Source organism: Kryptolebias marmoratus, linkage group LG11, assembly GCF_001649575.2.
Source record: "Kryptolebias marmoratus isolate JLee-2015 linkage group LG11, ASM164957v2, whole genome shotgun sequence".
Taxonomy (NCBI): Eukaryota; Metazoa; Chordata; class Actinopteri; order Cyprinodontiformes; family Rivulidae; genus Kryptolebias; species Kryptolebias marmoratus.
This window is the reverse complement of record NC_051440.1, coordinates 19,884,285-19,904,945: the sequence shown is the minus strand read 5'-3', so window position 1 is coordinate 19,904,945 and position 20,661 is coordinate 19,884,285. Positions and strand designations below refer to the sequence as shown.

Genomic DNA, 20,661 nt, shown 5'->3' with positions numbered 1-20,661 from the left:
CAGATAAAGCAGCGTAAACCACAGCAAATTATAAAACTATAGTGAATACTTAAGTAGATACTGTGTTGAAAGTACCGAATAAAAACCATTAATTATTACTAAAACTCCCTGTTACTGTATTTTGTGAGATATGTGTTAATACAATGTTAATCAAATAATTATAATTATGGTAAATGAACCACGAAACAACATATAAAGATGAAATCAAAAATTTATTTACAACATTTATACACGGTTGTTCAAGTAATATCTGTGAAAATCAAAAAACAGACACTTTTATTTACACACACAAACACACTCAAATCAGACAGTTTCACATCAGTTTTCTTTTGCTGTGTCTTGGTATTTTAGCATTTATCTAAAAAAGAATAATCTTGTTTCTATTTTATCCTTAAACTAATAGTTTAAACTATCTGAGACATTGTATGAACTAAAACAGCAAACAGAGCTTACAGTAGTGCACAGGTTTTGTTTTGCACTTTGTTTGCCTACATTTATTTGCTGTTTTAATCAGAAAATTAAAAGGTGTGCCTGGTTGTGTCTGGTTTATTGGTTCATAAGTCCAAATGACACCACAGAATTGGCCTGTAGTTGCAGTTCAGATGGTTTTATGAGCTACTTGTAAAGTAATTCAGGGTGGTCAGGAAAAAAATATATTTAGGAAGCTAAAAAACATATTTTTTAAGAAGAGCATTTCCTACCAAATCACAACACAAGTTTTATGTTTAAAAACAGTATAAAATGTCAATATCATCTGGTCAGCACTGCACATCTAAACATCTACAAGATATTACAACTAAGACAAACACTTCTTACAGAATTTATTTACAGATTTCACAAGATGTTAACAATTAGTTTCATTTTCCTTTTGGAAAGGCTGACCATCATCTCTAGTTAAAGACAGACAGTAGGTCTCATCTGTTTGTTTGTACTGCTGCCAACCTAAAACAGAAGCAAAATATTTCCCAATAAATAACAAGTTTGTCAAATACATGGATAAAGTTCAACTCATTCTGTCAGTGATAAATGTGTACTTGACTTTTTACTTATCAGATGCGGTTTATATTTCTGCATGTTTTAACTTCAGATTGTATTTTTGCAGCGTGTGTGGGTGCTACTTACACGAGGCTTGTTCGTGTTCTGGATGACGTTTCATACACACAGGTGGAAACTCTCCGAACATGGCAACCATCACTTGCAGCAGGCCCACCAAGTCACACTCACCCTATAACAGAGGGAAAAAAGCCGCAGTAGCTTCACGCTGCTGTAAACTACTTCAGACTGTGTTAAACATTAACCCACATCCTATTTGGTGTCTTTGACAGAGCTCTGTTAAAAAGCGTACATTAGACATTGTTTCAGCTCTTACATTCTTCCATTCTTCCAAGTAAGGCAGCTGGACTTCTCCACTGTTTGTGACATATTTCCCTGTGACAACCATCTCCTGTGTGGGCTTTACATAGCAGACAGGAGCAGACTGGGGGTAGTTTGGCTCAATCCAAAGACATATGGGAATGTTGTAGGTCATGTCTTATAAGACAACAGAGAACAGAAGTTCAGACAAAATTAGAGAATTTGTTTGCCATTACTTACAGATCAAACATAAAATGCTTTTAATGTGTCCTGCACAGAACAAAGTGCTAACTCGATTACCTGAAATGGTGGCAGGAATAGTCCCAGTGAGACTCATCAAGTTCTTTCTGGTTCCGTCATTATAAACTGTATAAAACAACAATGACAGAATCTCTGAAGTCATATATTCTACTGTTTAATAAAGCATTACAATGAGAGGTATTATTTTGTCACGTACCATATTGATCCATCACAGGAACAAGGTTTTTGAAGTAAATTAATGCAACATAAATTTGATCGGCCACATATTTTCTCAGATATGCCTTTTAAAGACATAAAACAAACAAAAACATACTTTAAAAATCAAACGCTTTAATACAAAATTTGAGCCACAAATTGTTTGTTGATTCCGTGAAAATTGAACTATTTAAGAAGAGAAGATTATTCTTACCTTAGGAAGCATTTTCTTTATTGTATTCCTACTAAATGACATGGTTGAGATTTTTATAAAAACAAAAGAAAAAGAATATGCTGTCTGTTTTTTATCAACAACACTCAGTCCTCGTCAGTTTCTTTGCAACAGGACAAACTCCAATATTTTATAACCCTTGAAAACCAGGAAGAGAACCTTCCCATAATTATGCAAACCACCTGCCCTACAAAGGAAAAACCACATCTTTCACAAATAAGACAAACTGGGTTTCATGTCTTGGATGAAAATATTTAAAAAGTACTTTATATAATATTAAACACTATTAGTGTCACCATGTAGGTCATTACATACAATAATAGTGACATAAGCAACATCACCAGCAGTAATTCAATATAATATACCTTCAGAACTTTGCCAGTTTCTTTATATTTGCTTTAATCTAATGGATTTAATGTCAAATTATTACCTTTTTATACTATTTTTTTAATAACTTTAAAACTTCCTAACAGCAATATTCTAATGTGATCAATGTGTTTGATTTGCCTTCTTTTTTTACCATTTAGCTTCTAAAATCTGCCAAAACAAAGTATGCAGATGGCCTATTTTAAAGCCAAGAGCCCAGCTTTGTTTCAGATTTCTTGAAAAAATGATTCTGAGTTATCACCAACTTACTGAGACCATTTTAACCATGAGAGAATCATTAACAAATCTTTCCCTCTATTTAAGAAATAAAACAAGTTTTGATAAGTTTATATGGAATATAATTTGTGCTGTTAACTTTAACAACCTAAAATGTCTTCCACATGACACAGTTGATTGTAAAACTCTTGTGCAAACACAGTGTTATATTTACGATGGTCCTTTGGACCTTTATTACAGCCGCTGTTGTCCAGGAGGCACTTCATCATATTCACAAACTTAATACATAAAAAGGCCTGTAGGTGGTAGCAAAACTGAAATTTAGGAGGAAAAACAAGAAAAGTTAAATGACTTCTTCAGCTTGACATCTTTATTTGTCCTGCAATACATTTGCCACATTTTCAAAGGGTAAATACATCTTACATAGTGACACAGCTGACATTTTCACAAAATCCTTCTACACCTCTATTCCACAGTTTTCAGGGGGGGGGGAGAAACAAACCATTACATCTTTGTGCAACCCCTGCTTCCCTCCTCCCTCCAGAGGTTCACACACTCTTTGTCATGCTGGCCAGGACTCCTGACACGCCTGTTTTCTGGTGGTTCACTGGCCGAGTATTGCAACAACATGCTGCAACTTTTCTAAAGCAGTGGGTGTTTGAATGCATAGGTTTGTGGACTTCTATATCATTGTGAGTGTACTGTTAAAGGATTGACAGAGAGGAGAGGCATTCCACCACATCTGTAATTAAATTTCACAAAAAAATCCAGTTTTTTTCCCCCATTATAAATGTATGAGCACAAAGGGTTAAAAATAAAAAAGGCAACACAGCCAAAAGTGGGGCCCGATGATAAACCCCTTCATCGTTTCAGTCATTTTTAAAACACAAGGCTTCTTTCAAACTATATCTAAAGACTAAAACACATTCACAGTTTGTGGATTTCCTCCAAGCTGAGAAATAAAAGATTAACCAAAAACGCAGGTTAACCACTGCAGTCCAATTTTCTCCAAGCAGTTACGAGAGTCGTTTAAACTGTACAAAATCATGACATGAAAACAATCCGGCTGATGAGACAACAGCCAAACATTTTATTTCTAACTGTCATTAACCTGCCTGTAGTGACTACATCATCTCCAGAAATGACCAGGTCAATTTGATAGATCAATATTAAATGCAACTTGTGCTAAATGAACTCCACTGCCTGCTCGAATGAATTTGGACAATTTGTTTTATACTGGGCTACTTCCTTTACATCAATATATATTCTGCTTTTAACTAAATCCTATCCAAACAGATGAAAGAGAGAGCGAGCAAAAAAAATAAAAAATAAAAATAAAAATCAGTGTAGTGTTTTTCAAACTCTGTACAGCACACTCGTATATTTCTGGTTGTGCACATAAAGAAAACGGCAAACATCATCTGGGGGGTCAAGCTTGCTGCTAACATGAGGTACAGACTAGCTAAATGATAAGGCAAAGTAAACACATCAATCATATTTTAGGCAGCAAATGAATTCATTATGGAGAGCACAAGCCTCTGAATATTAAGAATTCAAGCAAAGCATTCCCCTAACACTCGATCCAGGACCTGCTGCAGACAATATTCCTCACATATACAGTAAATATGGTTTGAGAAGATTAGCACCCGACTTGTTATTGCTCCTTTAAAGAGCTATAGGTGGCGAAGAATGACGAACAGTTTGAGGATAGAACGGTGTGTGGAAAAAAACAACAACAACAACTAAGTTCTGAGGCAGGACTTGTGTTTTACCATTCCGCAAAACCAACTCGTGACATACGTGAACCGTGGTTGCCAGAACTATTAGCTGAAACCTTCCTGGATCTTTTAATATCTGAGCCTTATTATCCAACAAAAGCAAATCCCGCAGCTTCAAATAAAATATTATCACCATATAGTAAACAGTACAGTTACTGAAACAAAATGCAGTCCTCTCTCTCTAAAACTGTAATCAGTCTCTGAGGCTTCACTCACGCCAAAGATGACCTCCATGCTTTCACCCGCCGCTCCTTTCCATCTGAAACCAAGGTGAAACGGTAAATGAAGATGTCAGAAGGTTTATTTCCAACACTTGGTGTAGTTAGAACAGTAGGGTTCTACTGCATCAGAACCTACGTACACTAGCCGTTACAATTATTATTTTGCAAATAACATTTCACAATAATAAAAAAAAAAAAATCTGTAAAAAGTGAAGGTAGAAACTCATCCATCTCTGTGACCCCTTTTAAAATATCTATTCCAGAAGAAACTTTTAATTACCTCAAGAAGGGTGATAAAAATATTAAACCAGGTGCTGTCTAAAACAAACCTGTTTGTATAGTTGTAGTGATCAATGGTTTTCAATTCTATCAATCACAAGACAATAAAATCAGATCAGAAACCAATTTAAAGATTTTTTTTTACAGTTTAGGCTAATTGGTAAAGAGCAACAGAAAAAACATCCTAAATCAGCTTTCACTCCCTGCATCCAGTACAATTTCAGGTCTGAGGCCTTTTGAGGAAACCCTGTGCAGGTAGAATGGACGTGGGTTATTTACGTAAGGTGAGAGGAAAAACAAAATGTTCATTCCAGTTCTTTCCATTTAAAAATCAGTCAGTTCTTCCAGGTTCTAGGCAGGGGGAGGGGAATTAGGCTTCAAGGTAGGAGGGGGTGAGAGACACCCTCTTTACAACCAGTGTTGAGACTGAAAACAATAAGTTAGCAGGAAATATGTGGAGCAACCCAGCTCAATCAAGTCACTAATGGTGTTGCTCACAGATCAATGTGGCCCAACATAAAAAAAGAAAGAGACCGGACCGGACCAGTTCAGCTAGCCACTTAGGCAACAGTCCAAAAATCCTCTTTTCCATAAGAGTCTATGATTCAGTCAGCCATGGTGGTTTCCTTGAGAGCTTTTGCTTCAGTCGTCCTCTGTTTGACAAAGTTCATGTTTCATCTTTAGGTTGTTTTTTCTCCGTCTGTCGTCGAGTCCATGCTGCCACTTCACCCTGTAGCATTTCTCCTCAACATGTAATGGAGAACTGGGAAAAAAAATAAGATGGCACAGACATCAGCGGTTTTGTTTACTGAAAAAGAGACATAATTCTCATTTTAAAACACCGTTCACATCTGCAATCCTAAACATAGAACCGTGTATATTGAGGTTCCAGGTTAACAGTCCGATTCAGTGACTATTCCAGAGTCTGTAACGTCTCACCTGCTTCACGATACCACACATCGACAGCTCATACAGTCCTGACCGCTCTCATCTGGAGGGTTCAACTTCCTCAACTTATGTTGTCTTATTTCCCTTACCAGCGTGTAGAAAGCATCTTCTACTCCCTGTAAACACACACACACACAAAAATTACAAAAAGATCTGGGTACTGACTGAATAGCTAACAGCAAACGACTCAGGTGTACCCACCATCTGGAAAAAATTACCATGGCAACCCTTATCATTTCAGACACTAATCAAGAACCCTTGATGACTAAAGATAAACGAGAGCTCAGTTCTATGTACTTCCTTTGAGTGACTGATTCTGCAGGTTCAAGTATGGACACAAGTCTGTGTGTCTGTACATAATGTGACAGTGACTCACAGACAGTGGGAGCCATGCAGCCACTAGTCCTTATGGAGTCTTTGAAGCACTGTAGCTCCATTCTTTAGCCAAGGTAAGCGTGCTATGACTCATTGCCTGAGGTATTATAAAATGTTCTTGACAACATAAATTACATCATAGCACAGGACATGAACTGCTCTTTCTGTGCATAAACATGGCTGCGAAAACTAATCATGCAAAGGCCAAAACTAGAGTGCTGTAATAACTTGTATATTACGACACATGATTATTTATAGCTAATAAAATTAAAGATTAAAGAGGGTGCATTATGAAATTTAAAAGAACTTAAAACGAACAGGATTTCAAGTTCAGTAAGTTGATGCATGCTTGGTGTGATCCCCACTCACCTGTCGTGTTTTGGCAGAGGTCTCAATGTAAGGGATGCCGTAGGAGCGAGCCAACTCCTGGGCTTGCCTTGTGTCCACTGTGCGTGCTGGGAGGTCACATTTGTTTCCCACAAGCACCATAGGTACATCATCAGAGTCCTTCACACGCTTTATTTGTTCTCTGTGGATTGGAAAACCAGAAAAGTGCAATAGTTGACATTTCATTTGCATCAATTTGTCTATCTTTCCCCTCCAACTCCTCCGAGCACTGTAATTAGCCACAATGGCACGTCTTGTTGTGCGGGATCCTCCCAGCTCTGTAAACAATCACAACATCTCTGCTGGAGATCCAACCACCCAGGGAGCTCTAGGACCCAGAGGTAGAGCCGGAGCCTGGTCTGTGCTGCACTGCTGAAGAAGGACGGCGGGGAGAAATGGAGTTGGGGGGTGAGGCAGAGGGATAGACAACAGCCGGGCAGCAAACAGCATTACCTCATCACTACAGCAGCAAGTGCCAAACAGCATGCAGACAGGGGAACTGAGTGAGAGGTGTTGGTCGGATCAGATCAGCTCTTAGTCTCAGTCAGCCACAGTAAAGCAGGATGTCTCTGCCACTGTTAGCCAGGCTCATTTTCAATCAGTGCTTATAGTGATTAACTAAATCTATGACTAGTTTGCAGGTGAGGCAAGTATTTCACGTCTAATAAAACTGGTGCGTCTACAATAAACACCAAGACCATTCATATTAATTCATATTTGTTAAATATTCTTGGCCATGCTATAACTTTGCACTGTCATGTGAAACCAGTAGGTGTAAACAGTTTACTTTTTTCTAAATTTCAACAGACATCTTCCTTTTTAAACACAGACGAGGCATCTTTTAATAACTGAGCAGCTCTAACTGGATGACAATCGATTCTAACAGAATATATGCTTTCACACAATGCATTAACAGTTGAGTTTAGAGCCAGGTCTAAAAAAGGCTGGGCTGCAATTGAAGCGAGCCAAATAAATATGTTTGTTTCACACAAAAATACCGCAAAACTGTATGAGAAAATGCATCTCAATACACAGCCTTCTTTATTCGTGACACACAGGACTGGGAAATGATTGTCTAATGTGATGAGAAAGACAAAATTTGGAGGAGATAAGGAGCACTGTCATCTCCAGCTGAAACTCTCCACCCCCTTCTTTTCTCCTTCCCCGTCCTTGGTAGCACTACCTCTGCCTGCTCCTCTAATTGAGTCAGGATCAATTTCATTGGCATCGTGCTGTAAGCCTCCAGCTGGGGGCTAAGCTTTCTTTAGCTGTGTTAAACGCTACAGCATGACATCACCCTACTACTGCAGAGAGTTGGCACACACACATATACACACCCCTCTCCTGCCAGACCCCACATGAGTCCATTTAATACACCACATATTCACTGACACATGTAGAGAAGCTAAAAGGAACAGCATCAATTGATTTTGTGACTCAATTTCAGCCTAAATAATTGTCGAAATTTGTGCTGTTTGTATTTTCTCTTTAACACACCTGTACTGGTGAATGTCCTCAAAGGACTTGGTGTTGTTGATGGCAAAAACGCAGAGGAAACCCTCCCCTGTCCTCATGTACTGATCCCTCATGGCGCTGTACTCCTCCTGACCTGCAGTGTCCAGAATGTCCAGCAGGCAGGTCTCCCCATCAATCACCACTTGCTTTCGGTACGAATCCTGCAGAAAGAAAAAAAAAAGAGGGACAAACTTAGAGTGGTGTGATAAACATTCTTCACAGAAAGAGGTGGAATTTGACGCAGTTCGTGGCACTTCCCTGCTGAGGTCTCACTGCTGGGCTCGGTCGGTCACTGAGGCTTATATACAGTTTAGGGAAACGCACTGTAATGTTTAATTGACCGTGTATTAACCTGCATTTGTTATTACGTAAATCTAGGTCCAGTTTTAGATCACATGAAAAACAAGAGATCAGAGAAGCAGGGTATCAGAGCCAATGTTTGGCCTTCCAACATGCAGTCACAAAAACATGGAGTGCTGTCCCTTTGTTTGTTCGAGCACAGGGGCCAGGAATGCAAATACACAAAAAGGACATTGTCTGACCAGAGACAGGCGTGGTGAGAAAAAGAGAGAGAGAGAGTGGAGACAGAAAGGCAGAAAAAAAGAGAAAAGAGAAAAAAGTATCCACACTGGCCTTACTCTGCTCTTTGCAATGTCTTTTTCTTTTATTTTACTGATATATTAAATAAAAGCGTGGATCTAATCTTTTGGAATGTCACCAAAACATTCAGTTAATTTAATTAACAAAACTTTTATTTAGACTAAGCTCTCATCACAGTAGGGTGCGCAAAATATTCCTCATCACAGAGTTTAGGCGTTAACCTTTACTACAGACAGCACATCTTTCATTAATGCTTACAAGCATAAATGGCACAACCACAAAGCAATTCAAATAGAAATAATTCAGTTTTTTTTACATTATGATGAACCCTTCGCCCCCTCAGCCCTAATATGAATCCCACAGGAATAATGAGCAGAAGAAGCTGAAGAGCACCGTACCTCTATCGTGGGGTCATATTCATCCACAAAGTGGTTCTGGATGAGCTGGATGGTGAGTGCACTCTTGCCCACGCCTCCTGCACCCACCACCACCAGCTTATACTCCGTCATTTCTGTCCACCACACAGCACTGCAGGAGAGAGGCACAGGACCAAAAGTGAGCAGGTTAGTACATTGACAAAAAACAAATAAATAAATAAATGCAATAAAGACACAAAGGTTTTGAAAAGCTATGCCCACAGTAGGATTTACAACATGTGGCACAGACAAAAGATCTTCCTGCTCACTGGTCAGAAACATTAGTGTTTTTTTACATGTGCTGGAGTGGGTTTTCAGAGGGGGCTCAGGTTGAGACCCTCAAAGGGGAATGAGGAAAAATGCTGCTGAAGGTACTCAGTGTTCTGATCCACTACCTCTCAGTGTGAGCAGCAGAGAGAGAGAGAGAGGGAGCCTGAGAGGGGGAGCTGAGGAAGGAAGGAGGGGCACCACGCTGGCAGACAGACCTTCTCCACTCAGGCTTTATGTTACTCACATCTACCTTTTAACTTTCAGGGGCTGACGCCAGAGCTAAAAATATCAATGCTGACTATAAAAATATATAAACACAAAAACTATCAACACTAAAACATTAGACAAAGAGAAAAAAGCAAAAACTGTGCCATTTTTTTTTTACTTTGTTGACAGCCAAGTCAGACTGTTTGAGATTGTTTTAACAGTTTCTCAGTTCTTTGTTGTCATCAATTTATAGTAAAATCTAATGGAAAAAAAGCTCAAACATTTGACTCAATAGTTGCCCATTATGGACCCCACTGGTTTAACTAGGATGGTCTCTAAAGAACAGATTTAAACATCTCAAAGCTCAAATGGAAAACAAAAAAGGGTCCTTCTGCTGATGTGTAACAATTAAATTCTAACTTTCAGAGGCAGGCACAAATCTGTATTAATTTAGTATGTAAACTCATTTATCATATATTATGTAGACCATTTCCTTGTTTCTGGATGTACAAAGAAACAGCAGAGCTGCTGGTTGGCATTTAACAAGAGATAACTATTTACAAACAGAAGCCAACGCATACACGCACGGATCATCTGACATCAACCCAGCAGCACTGCTGGCCTGTAAAATTCCAGGTGTTAGCTCAACAAGTTGACAAAAATATTCCCATAGGTGCTTTCCATGATATGACGTAGTAGAGTGTGACTCAGCTTACTGGATGAGAAAAAAACAAATACAAATCAAAACCTAACGTATCCATGACCAGAGAATGACCCGAACCCAGCCAAGGGAAGAAATGAATCAGAAAAAGAAGAGATAAATTCCTCATGAAGCTTTTGCAAGTCTAAACCCAGTTATAGGGAGTTGGCAGATGATGCCATCATGAGCTTGTCTCAAATTACATACTTTAGAAGAAAATAACGAGAAATACTGGTAAGTAAGGAAGTAGTGGCTCCGGGTGACTGCACAGCTAGTTTCCTTTTCGATCTGACAGCAGTTACTCAAAACTTTTCTCGATAAATTTTCCACACACACCGTTTCTACATAAAAACAGACATTCGTGGTGATAGCTGTGAAGCAAATTATAGTGAACTGCACCCATCTTTGACGCAAACATGCAATAATTACAGCAGAATCCTATTTTGCAATTTCAGTGAGTTACGTCTGTCCCACCCTAAGTCTAAACCGTAAGCAGCCTTAAATTTAGCCTCGTCTAAGCCTTTTTTTTTTTTGTAGTTTAGATGAAGCTAATAAAAGTGAAAGCAAAGCACATGGGCTTGAACATGCTTGTCACCTTGTTGAATGTTCTGTAAAAGGGTTGAAAAAAGGAAAATCATTAACCAACACCACCTGCTACTGTGTGTTCAGAACATTAGGGCATCATTAACACTACAGGTTACATACTGTATGTGGGCTTACATGTGGCAGCCGAAAACAACCTTATTCTTCATGTGAAATACACCCCTATGAATGTCACAGAATTTTCACTCACCAGTGACTGCAGAGGTCCGGGCAGTAAACACCCACACACACCCACACATATCCTCTTGTGATTTAACTCCCAAAGGTGCACACAAAGCTGGAGTGTATTGTAAACTATTTGTAACAAGAGTATCTCCCAAACACAACATCTGGAGAGTTTACTCAAAACGTATAGAACCATAAGGGTAAAAATGCATTTATTGTAGAAAGCAAATCAAGTGAGGAGTGAAAAATAACTCACATCCTGTTACAGTTATTTCTGGGTGTGGTGTTGTATTAATAGAATCCTCAAGCAAAAACTCGGTTATTTGTGTCTGAATTATGTGCAATCATGATGAAGGGGCAGAAAAACAGGCAACACTACGGCAAAAGTGACAGTAATGATTGACAGAAAAGCAGACTTGAAGACAGTTAACCAGATGCTGTCATTAATACTGTATGTTCCTTCTCGATTTTCTACATAAACCATCACTTTCATCAGTGGAACTGGTAGCTCTGACTGCCAACACTGACCTCCTTGTAAATAAAAAATAAAATGAAACTGTAGATCTATAACTCAAATGAAGGAGAAAAATAATACCCTCTCAAATTTACAGCCTAACATCAAACTTCCCTTTACCTAACTGTAGCTATACAAGCCAGCTTGTCCCCCAACCAGCCGATCCTCAGAGCGAATAAACCGCGCCTGTATGACGAACAGAGTCCTGCAGGAAAAACAGACCCTGAAACAAACCCAGTCACTAAAAGATCCCAGCCAGAGCATTGGCGTTAGGTTGTGTCAACAGGTACTTTATTTACGGTAAACTGGGAACAGTTATCAGACAAATATGTACACTTATTCGGATGGTAAATAACAAAACATTAGTTGCAAATAAAGACGCTGAACTTCTTCAGTTTCCTCAAACTGGTAATGATCAATTCCCTGTTATGTATTGATCAGCAACTAACTTTTTATTTTTATTTTTAATGCTTGTTCTGACTAAATGGTTAACAACAATTTAGCACAAAAAGACAAATTCAGACAACATTGTTTTAAAATGAATGGATGGATGAACATTTTTAAACTTAAACATAAATCTTCTTATTAACACCAAAGTATCAGTCTTTTTTTCTTCATAAATGAATTTAACAATATTATCTAAAATGCAGTATTACATGTTTTCTTCTATATAAACTTATTTAAGTCCATCTGAATTGATACTATAAGAAGTCACATTACAGTCCAGTTTTTAACACGTCAGCCTTAAAGTTTCCACTTATTCAGTCAATCTGAAAGCACCACTTCTGGTAAATGATTAATATTCAAAAGTTATTTAGAATTCACAAATCTCACCAGCAGATGCACGTCCAACCCAAACATTGTTCAAACATAATATTCAACTCCTGTTACACTGGTGTGTTGGGGCAAAATACACGTGTTATTACAGAAACACTGATGTGAATCTTTGAGGGGCCCCATTTCAAAACTGCTGACATTGTGACTAACAAAAACAGCAAAAATGACAAAACTATAGGTAACATGTTTATTGAAAATTTTTAAAGAAGTCTACTTTGTATTAAAAAAAATGCAATATAGCAGAAAAAGAACTGAAGTTCGACAATCCTGTGTAATTACTACAGAGTGAAAGCCCATTCAGATCAAAAACAATAATATATTTAAAACAACTACAGGAGCATTCACACTGATAATTCATGTCCAGAGTGAGTCTATTTTTCAGAAACTTTACTCTAAATTCATTCATCTTTAGACCTTGTTTCTAAAAATTAAAAAGATTGCTTATATAGAAAATTTGTAAACTCTCTAAATATGCAGTTAAGTTTGTTGTTTGATGATTCTTTTATAAAAGGTCATACCAGTCAAGACTTGTCACAATATCCCATCCATCCATCCATCCATCCATCCATAGAAAATAGCTTTTTTCTAGGTTTACAGTGTGTACAAAGAGTGTTTTTGATAGATAATATGCATCAACGCTTCAATATTTTTACTTTAAAAGCTTATATTACCATTTTCTAAACCATTGTTTATACAATAAACTGTATACTACACAGTTAGCAAGTAGAACACAAGTAAACAAGGGAGATTGACATCTATGCCATCACACAGAAAGACAAATGGAAATTCAGAATCTTACATGAGTTGGTATGACATTTTGTATAAATAACAAGTGATTGAAAGTGCCAGCCTAAAAATGGCTAACTCAACACACCCGCGCCTGCTTCAGGGAAGCAAAGCAGACAGACGTCCCATCTTCCCACAAACTAGGCCATGTCAGCAGCTGATTAATAATCCACACACACATATGGAGATGAATAGCAAAATGAATCAGTGATGGATGCTGCTCCGTTTCTGAAACCACTTGTTGTCAGTGGGGGCTAAAACTGGGGAGGCAACTAGGTAGACAGCAAGACGGCGGGAGGATAAAATCATCAGCCATGCAGCCATCTTTTAACACACGGGGACAAAGCAGAAGAACATGTGGCTGGAGTTGTAACAGCACTCAAGTGTGTGGCAGACAACTAATATATAAATGATTGTGATTAATGATTTATTTGTCCCTTTTTACTTTTATGGCACCAATTTAAAAACTCATTCAGCCCTTACAAGGAATACAAGTCATTTATTAGGAAACAATAAATTAATGCATGAATGAATTTTAGGCTTTTAGGTAAAAGAAAAAACTGCACAAGAGATCTGTCAAATCCTCAGCAGAGGACAGAAGTGTAACAAGAAAATGTGAGTGAGTCAAATCTATTAAACTGTGGAAAAAAAATAAAAATTACTTTTTTTTCTTTGTTCAATGAGGCTGTTTTAATAGAAGTAAATGAAGATGATTTCACCAAATGAAATGATCATAATTATTTCTGATATATACTTAATTTACAATTTACTTGTAATCAAGATTTTTCTTTTCAACAGATTGATAATCTTGCTCTGTCCCATTAGCAGTGACACGCCTTCATATTCTTCTGCTTAGTCCTGATTTTCTTATCAAACATCAATTACTATAATCCTAACCTCTGCAGAACTAATTGACCTCTGAATGTGCACATCTGTAAACGCATATTCAAAATTAAAAACATGCAATGATAGACACCATTCACATCTGACGATCCTACAGCAAAGTGTTGCCAATTCAGGAGGCAACAGCACTCTGAGCAACTTTCCTGCTACTGCTGTAAGAAAAGCTACAGCAACAGTGTTGTTTGCAAAAGTGGTGACCTTTTCCATTCCAAAGAACCCAAAACCTTTGCAGAGCTGCTCCCCATTTGATTCAAGAACACAACACAGCATGTTTGTGTTTAAGGCTATTTATAGCTCACCACCTCCAGCCTGGGAAATTAACATTTCGTTTTTGAAACCTTAGAGCATCGCCTAGACCAAGAGGATAATCTTACATGACAGCTTACGGAGGGTGCAAGCGCACAGAAGTGATAGGGGTGGTACTAGAGGAGCGGATGAGAACGAGGGAGAACTACTCTTACTATATGCCAGGAGCATAATAAATACATTGGAGCAGGGTCAAAGGCTATGGAGGTAACACAAATGTCCAAACCTGGTCTTTTAGCTACCTCTTCAACCTAAAATGTGCAATGAAAAACTACTTTAATTCCTTCCAAGCTGGTTCTCATTTCAATATCATCAACACACATGTTGCAGGAAGCTGGGCATGTGAATTACCATTTTCTATAACAGGCATTTTACCCTCCATTAAAGTGCTTAATTGGTTAAAGAATCCATATGAGCAGAACCACAGCAGAGATAATAGATTTTTAATGGCGTAATGATGGTAAGGAGACCTTCTCCAGGGAGGTATCACAGTCAGATAGTGAGACTCCAAAAGCCACGCTAAAGCCTCAACAGCCCACCACACCCTCCCACCGTTTTCCAATGACATCATCATCATCATGCTAAAAAGCATCCAAACAAAAGTGTTGACCAGCAACTGAGAAATGACCGTTCTGCCTTTTTGAGTCAGATGTAGCCTGAGGAAGAACGAGGAGTGTTGGTCTGTAAGATCAAGGACTGACTTTTTTAAAAAAAAAAAAATATTGTTTCTACTCATTTCTAAATCTGGAGATTTTTTTTTTCAATAAACTGCTTTTTCTTGTGCACCTCTGTAAACTGTGTGTGTGTGTGCAATCTGCTTCTAAAAGCACTAGAGTTCGAGTGACCTTTTCCCCACTGGGTCACCCTTTTAGCTTGCTGTTGTGCGGGGCGAGACAGTGAAGGCAGCAGCAGAGATGAAAAGGCCAGCTGACCCCCCCACCCCGCACACACACACACACACACACACACAAAGAACTGCCAGTTAGAGGAGCCATAGAGCTTATCAGACCCCAAACATCCCAAAACTTATGTTTCTTTTACGTTTCTTGTTATAAGGACTTAGAGAACTTTGTCTTAGTTATAGGAATAAAAAAAGGAAAAGTTATCATTAGGACTAAACTTGCTTTTTCTAAAGAGTCGCACATATTTTGGCCTGCAGCTTGGCAGTATTCAGTCCACAGCTGTCCACAGAAAGAAACAATACACTAACATCACACCTCTATCACTGGACTTTCTCCAACAGTTTTTCCAGCTGCCTGATTTTCTGCCTCGCCTGGAAGCAAAAAACGATGTAAAACATTAAAGGCCTAGCATTCCTTGAAGGACTTCATATCGCCCGCCACATTTTTTTGTTCCAGACTTTTAAACGAAGATCAGTTTATGTTAAGGAATGATAAAGTTATAGCCGTTTAGGTCAAACCTTGAAAAAAAAAAAACATGAAAAGAACATGTGTTGTGAATGACTCACAGCTACTACCACATCAGCGTTGGCTAATGACATTTTGCTGTAGAGGCCATCTTGAATGGAACTGACTCCAAAAGTTAATCAGTTGTAGATGTATATATGAAAGTTTCATTAAATCCGTTTAACAGTTCAGGAGATGTTTAGCTTACCAGGTTAAGTCCAGCAGTTAATGCTGAAGTTTTAAGCAAAAATATTTGTGACTGACACTCAGCTACAACCACACCAGATTTTAGCCCAATATCTATAAAACTGATTGAATTATAGACATTTTTTGTGTTTTTCTAAGGTCAAGTTGGCTGAGGCGGCCATCTTGAATGGCACTGGCTCTAAAAAGGTAATTAATCATAGATGTACATCCAACAGTTATCATCTGACAGTTTTGTTAAAATCTGTCTAGTGGTTTATGAGATATTTAGCTAACAGACAGAAAGAGTTGATTAGGGCTCAGAATATACACAATATTGCCAAAAGTATTCACACACCCTTCTAAATTATTGAATTCAGGTGTTCCAATCACTGCCATGGCCACAGGTGTATAAAATCAAGCACCTAAGCACAAAGACTGCTTCTATAAACATTAGTGAGCGAATGGGTCACTCTCAGGAGCTCGATGAGCTCCAGCGTGGTACCGTGATGGGATGCCACCTGTGCAATAAGTCCAGTTGTGAAATTTCCTCGCAACTAAATATTCCACAGTCAACCGTTAGTGGGATTATGACTGGGAACGACTGGGAACGACAGCAACTCGGCCACATAAAATCATAGAGTGGGCTCAGAGGATGTTGAGGAGCACAGAGGTCATCAACGTTCTGCAGAGTCAGCAGCTACAGACCTCCAAACTTCATGTGACCTTCAGATCAGCTCAAGAACAGAGAGTAGAGAGCTTCATGGTATGGGTTTCCATGGCTGAGCAGCTGCATCCAAGCCTTCCATCACCAAGTGCAATGAAAGCGTTGGATGCTGTGGAGTGAAGCACACCGCCGCTGAATTCTACAGCAGTGGAGACGGGTTCTCTGGAGGGACGAATCACATGTAAAGTTTGGTGGAGGGGGCGATTATGGAGTAGCGTTGTTTTTCAGGAGTTGGGCCCGGCCGCTTAGTTCCAGTGAAAGGAACTCTTAATGCTTCAGAGTATCAAGACACATTGAACAATTTCATACTCTGTGGGAACAGTTTGGGGATGGCCCCTTCCTGTCTCAACATGACTGTGCAACTGTGCACAAAGCAAGGTCCATGACGACATGAATGACAAAGTTTGGGGTGGAAGAACTTGACTTGCCTGCACAGAGTCATGACCTCAACCTGACAGAACACCTTTGGGATGAATCAGAGGGGAGACTGTGAGCCAGGTGTCTGACCTCACAAATACACTTCTGGATGAATGGGCAAAAAATCCCCAAAACAAACTCCTAAACCTTGATTCTGATACAGCTTCAAAGGTTGGGCCAACCTGATATTAAACCCTATGGATTATCAATGGGATGTTACTCAAGTACATATGAATGTGAAGGGAGGCAATATAACAATATAGTGTATGTTGGGGATCAGTCTCAGCTACTATCCCACCAAATTTTAGCTCAGTATCTGTAAAACTGACTGAGCTATAGCTATTTACGTATTTTTACAGTCAGTTGCCAAATAATTCCCATCAAAAAAAGAAGGAGAAAAAATATCTGTTTTTGTTTGCCATAAAAATAAAACTCCAATTTGGTGTTACAAATCATGCTGAGTAAGATTTCAGTTATGACAGTTAAAATTAGTCTCGCCTTTGCCATCTATTTTCAGCTTTACGTTTGAATCACTAGAAAAAATAAACTAATTGAAGTCATCTCTGTAAATGCCCTGCAAAAGAGTCTGACTTCCGCAGTGATACATTCAGTCTGTGTGATGGGGCGTCACCCTATTTGTCTGTGGATCAGCACCTCAAACACAATCCACTCTTTACAACACGATACAAACTGAATTTCCCCCGGCTTTTTTTAATTTATTATTTTTACGTTTGACCATTTCAATGCCTTCGGTTTCTTTTACAAAGTAAGACGAAGAAGGGGGAAATCCACGGTGGTCGGAGCTCGCTATCACTTCAGTAACAAGTTTTAACACCTCAACTCATAAGACAAGTAACGGGCTTGAAATAAAGGTTTAGTCATGCAGAAGTGATTTAAAATAAAGCACGAGTTTTCCGAGGTGTGTGTGTGGACGTTGCAGGTCGCCGGGGAGGTGAATTAAAACGTTATAATAGCTAGCTAACACGTTTTCTGTGGACTGCAATCTCCTGCGGTGTCCACAAAAAAACCTCTGAAAGCATCTAAAAGACGACCTATCAACAGACCGTCATTTTCGATATATTTCTGACCCAGGAATGTAAAGTGCATACTCACAGTAAGCAAGCAGGGGTCCAATTGCTGGCGGAAAAAACAACGTTTCGTCTTCAGCCGGAGACTGAGGAAGAAAGAGAAATCTTTCAATTCCGTGGCCAACCAGAAGAAGAAAACGAAATGTTCCCTCGGCTCAGTCTGTCCCGCCCGACTTCAGCAATATGCGTCCTTTTTGTCTGTGTGACAGAGTTTAATTTTCTGTGGCTAATATGCGCCAAAGAAATTCCCTGGTCCTGAGTATGACGAGCCCGCGTTGAACAATGTGCTTCTAGAGACCAGAGGAGATGAGGAGTACAGAGCCCACGCCCAACTCTATCAACCATAGAACCGCCCCGGTTACTGTGTCTGTTACTGCTGCGTTCAGAGGTCGTCGGAACAGTGAGAACCCGGCGATGAGAGGTGGCCTGAACACGTCTGATAAAATAAATACGAGCTTCTAAAGAGGCCTCTTAAATCTAACAGACAAGAGTGCATGAATACATTTCAAACGAGACCTTTTATGACGCTCAATCCAACCCTGAAAGCTATAAATACAGAGTCTACTTTCTTTTATCACAACTACCAAAAAGACTACATTTTATAACATAAAACTCATCTTTTTCCCGATGCAAAGACCTATGTGTCTTTTTAAAATATAGCATCTTTTTTGTATAAATATCTATATAAGTCACTGGCAGTCTTGTTTTTTAATTGAAGAATGTAGCACGTAAATACTGAAAAAATAATGTTGAACGTGAACTGCCCAAGGGGACTACATATCCCAGTGAGCACTGCGTGCGTATCCAGGAAGTTGGCTCCGGTTGTCAAGTAAACTTTTGCCTTTTTAATCTCTCTGTTTAGTCTCTCCGTAAATGTGTTTACTGAACCATCCCCTAGAACAGGTAAATAATTTTCTTTGTATTACTAACATTTATATTTGAGCTGTTTTAGAATTTGTTTACTGTAAATTAGAGAACTTTTTAGTTGGACATTAGCCGTGGCTGTTAACGTAAAATTTTGTACAATGTTGCTAATTTTACTCGAGGTGTTTTGTTCTTTTTTCTCCAACACTGAGCTACTTTCCCATTGTTATTTAAATTGTTTATTGTTTAATTCAAACAGCCGTGAGAAATGAATCTCTGCCATGGGTCAGTGGTCCAGGAGATTCGGCCCGGTACGGCCCGGGTTCAGGTGACTGAGCTGAGCGGTTCAGGCTGCATCAACCCAACTCCTAATCCTGGTAAACAATGTGAGGACTCTGACACAGCAGTGGAACTCTATCTTTCTCCTGATAGGCTGGTAAGTAGAGACCTTAAACAGTTTGTATCCACTCCATTGATGGATACTTATGTACAATATAATACTGTAATTTAACAGTATATTGAAGTGAATCACATTCCTTCATACTGTATCAGAATATTGGCATTTTTCTGACATAGCAGTGGTGGAGCATTATATGAACATGAATATAGTCCAGATGAATATCTAAAGTTTTTAAATTTGAAACTGTATATTCTGAAGATACAATTTGATTCATAATGTTAATGAGTTTGTTGGTAACTTTTGTACTTTGCAGGAGTTGCTGTGTGGAACTCGGGATCTTTCTCTTGTCACTTCACTGGAGGTCTGTGTAGACACCCAAGCAAATACCCTGGGTAACTTTGGTAAGATGTACCTTACATCTATTCATTTACTGTGTATTATGACCTTTCATTTGATCCACGCTGCTTAGGTACTAAGCCCTTATTTGTTTTCATGAGAGCTCATAGTTTGCATGACAGGCAGATAGTTGTGCCTACCAGTTCTAAATGACTAAAACTGAGCAGTGGTGAAATATGTTCACTTTACTCACCTTTGTTCTCTTTAAATCCCAGATTGCATACAATTAGTATGCATATGTGCATCATAGCTTGTCCACAAAAGGCACACTTCTTTTTAAGCAATAGTAGAACTTAACTGCGTCACAACATTGACTGACAATTACATAATCAGAGCAGTATCCCAGTTGAAAAGCCTTACTTCTCTGATTATCTTTCAGGTTCTTACTTGCCTAGATTAGTGCAGCTGAAAATGAATAACAGCTTGATCACATCAGTAAGGTAAGTAAAATAAAACTGACACCAGGGGTGGAAATAAAAAATTTTGATCACCAGCCATAGTGGCTGGNGGACAAAATTTTTTACCAGCCACTCAAATATTTTACCAGCCACTATTTTTTGTTGTGACGAAAAGCCTTACTTCTCTGATTATCTTTCAGGTTCTTACTTGCCTAGATTAGTGCAGCTGAAAATGAATAACAGCTTGATCACATCAGTAAGGTAAGTAAAATAAAACTGACACCAGGGGTGGAAATAAAAAATTTTGATCACCAGCCATAGTGGCTGG

At 38.8% G+C, this 20,661-nt stretch overlaps 3 protein-coding genes across 4 annotated transcripts in view; 1 reads left to right on the top strand and 2 right to left on the bottom strand.

The window, feature by feature from the left end:
• Positions 1–193: 193 nt before the first annotated feature.
• Positions 194–2,854, bottom strand: zgc:123278 (uncharacterized protein LOC641569 homolog). Its single transcript, XM_017423082.3, has 6 exons — positions 2,024–2,854; positions 1,811–1,895; positions 1,654–1,719; positions 1,370–1,530; positions 1,123–1,225; positions 194–942 (listed from the first exon to the last, which is right to left on the bottom strand). The coding sequence occupies exons 1-6, from the start codon at positions 2,063–2,065 to the stop codon at positions 845–847; spliced, it is 555 nt and encodes a 184-aa protein (XP_017278571.1). The 5' UTR covers positions 2,066–2,854; the 3' UTR covers positions 194–844.
• Positions 2,855–2,992: 138 nt separating this feature from the next.
• On the bottom strand, positions 2,993–18,596 carry LOC108239982 (GTPase HRas). The gene is made up of 6 exons (XM_017423065.2): positions 18,301–18,596; positions 9,146–9,275; positions 8,130–8,308; positions 6,615–6,774; positions 5,862–5,986; positions 2,993–5,685 (listed from the first exon to the last, which is right to left on the bottom strand). The coding sequence occupies exons 2-5, from the start codon at positions 9,254–9,256 to the stop codon at positions 5,867–5,869; spliced, it is 570 nt and encodes a 189-aa protein (XP_017278554.1). The 5' UTR covers positions 9,257–9,275; positions 18,301–18,596; the 3' UTR covers positions 2,993–5,685; positions 5,862–5,866.
• A 484-nt stretch (positions 18,597–19,080) lies between these two features.
• The window catches only part of lrrc56 (leucine rich repeat containing 56), an 11,965-nt gene continuing 10,384 nt past the window's right edge, over positions 19,081–20,661 (top strand). The window contains exons 1-4 of one of the 2 annotated variants that reach the window (XM_025007366.2): positions 19,081–19,178; positions 19,399–19,575; positions 19,853–19,940; positions 20,315–20,375. In XM_025007366.2, coding sequence (XP_024863134.1) covers positions 19,408–19,575; positions 19,853–19,940; positions 20,315–20,375 — 317 coding nt within the window. In that variant the 5' untranslated portion in view covers positions 19,081–19,178; positions 19,399–19,407. Of the gene's footprint in view, positions 19,179–19,398; positions 19,576–19,852; positions 19,941–20,314; positions 20,376–20,546; positions 20,595–20,661 lie in introns of those variants that run through there. The other variant, XM_037978067.1, reaches the window with a different exon arrangement.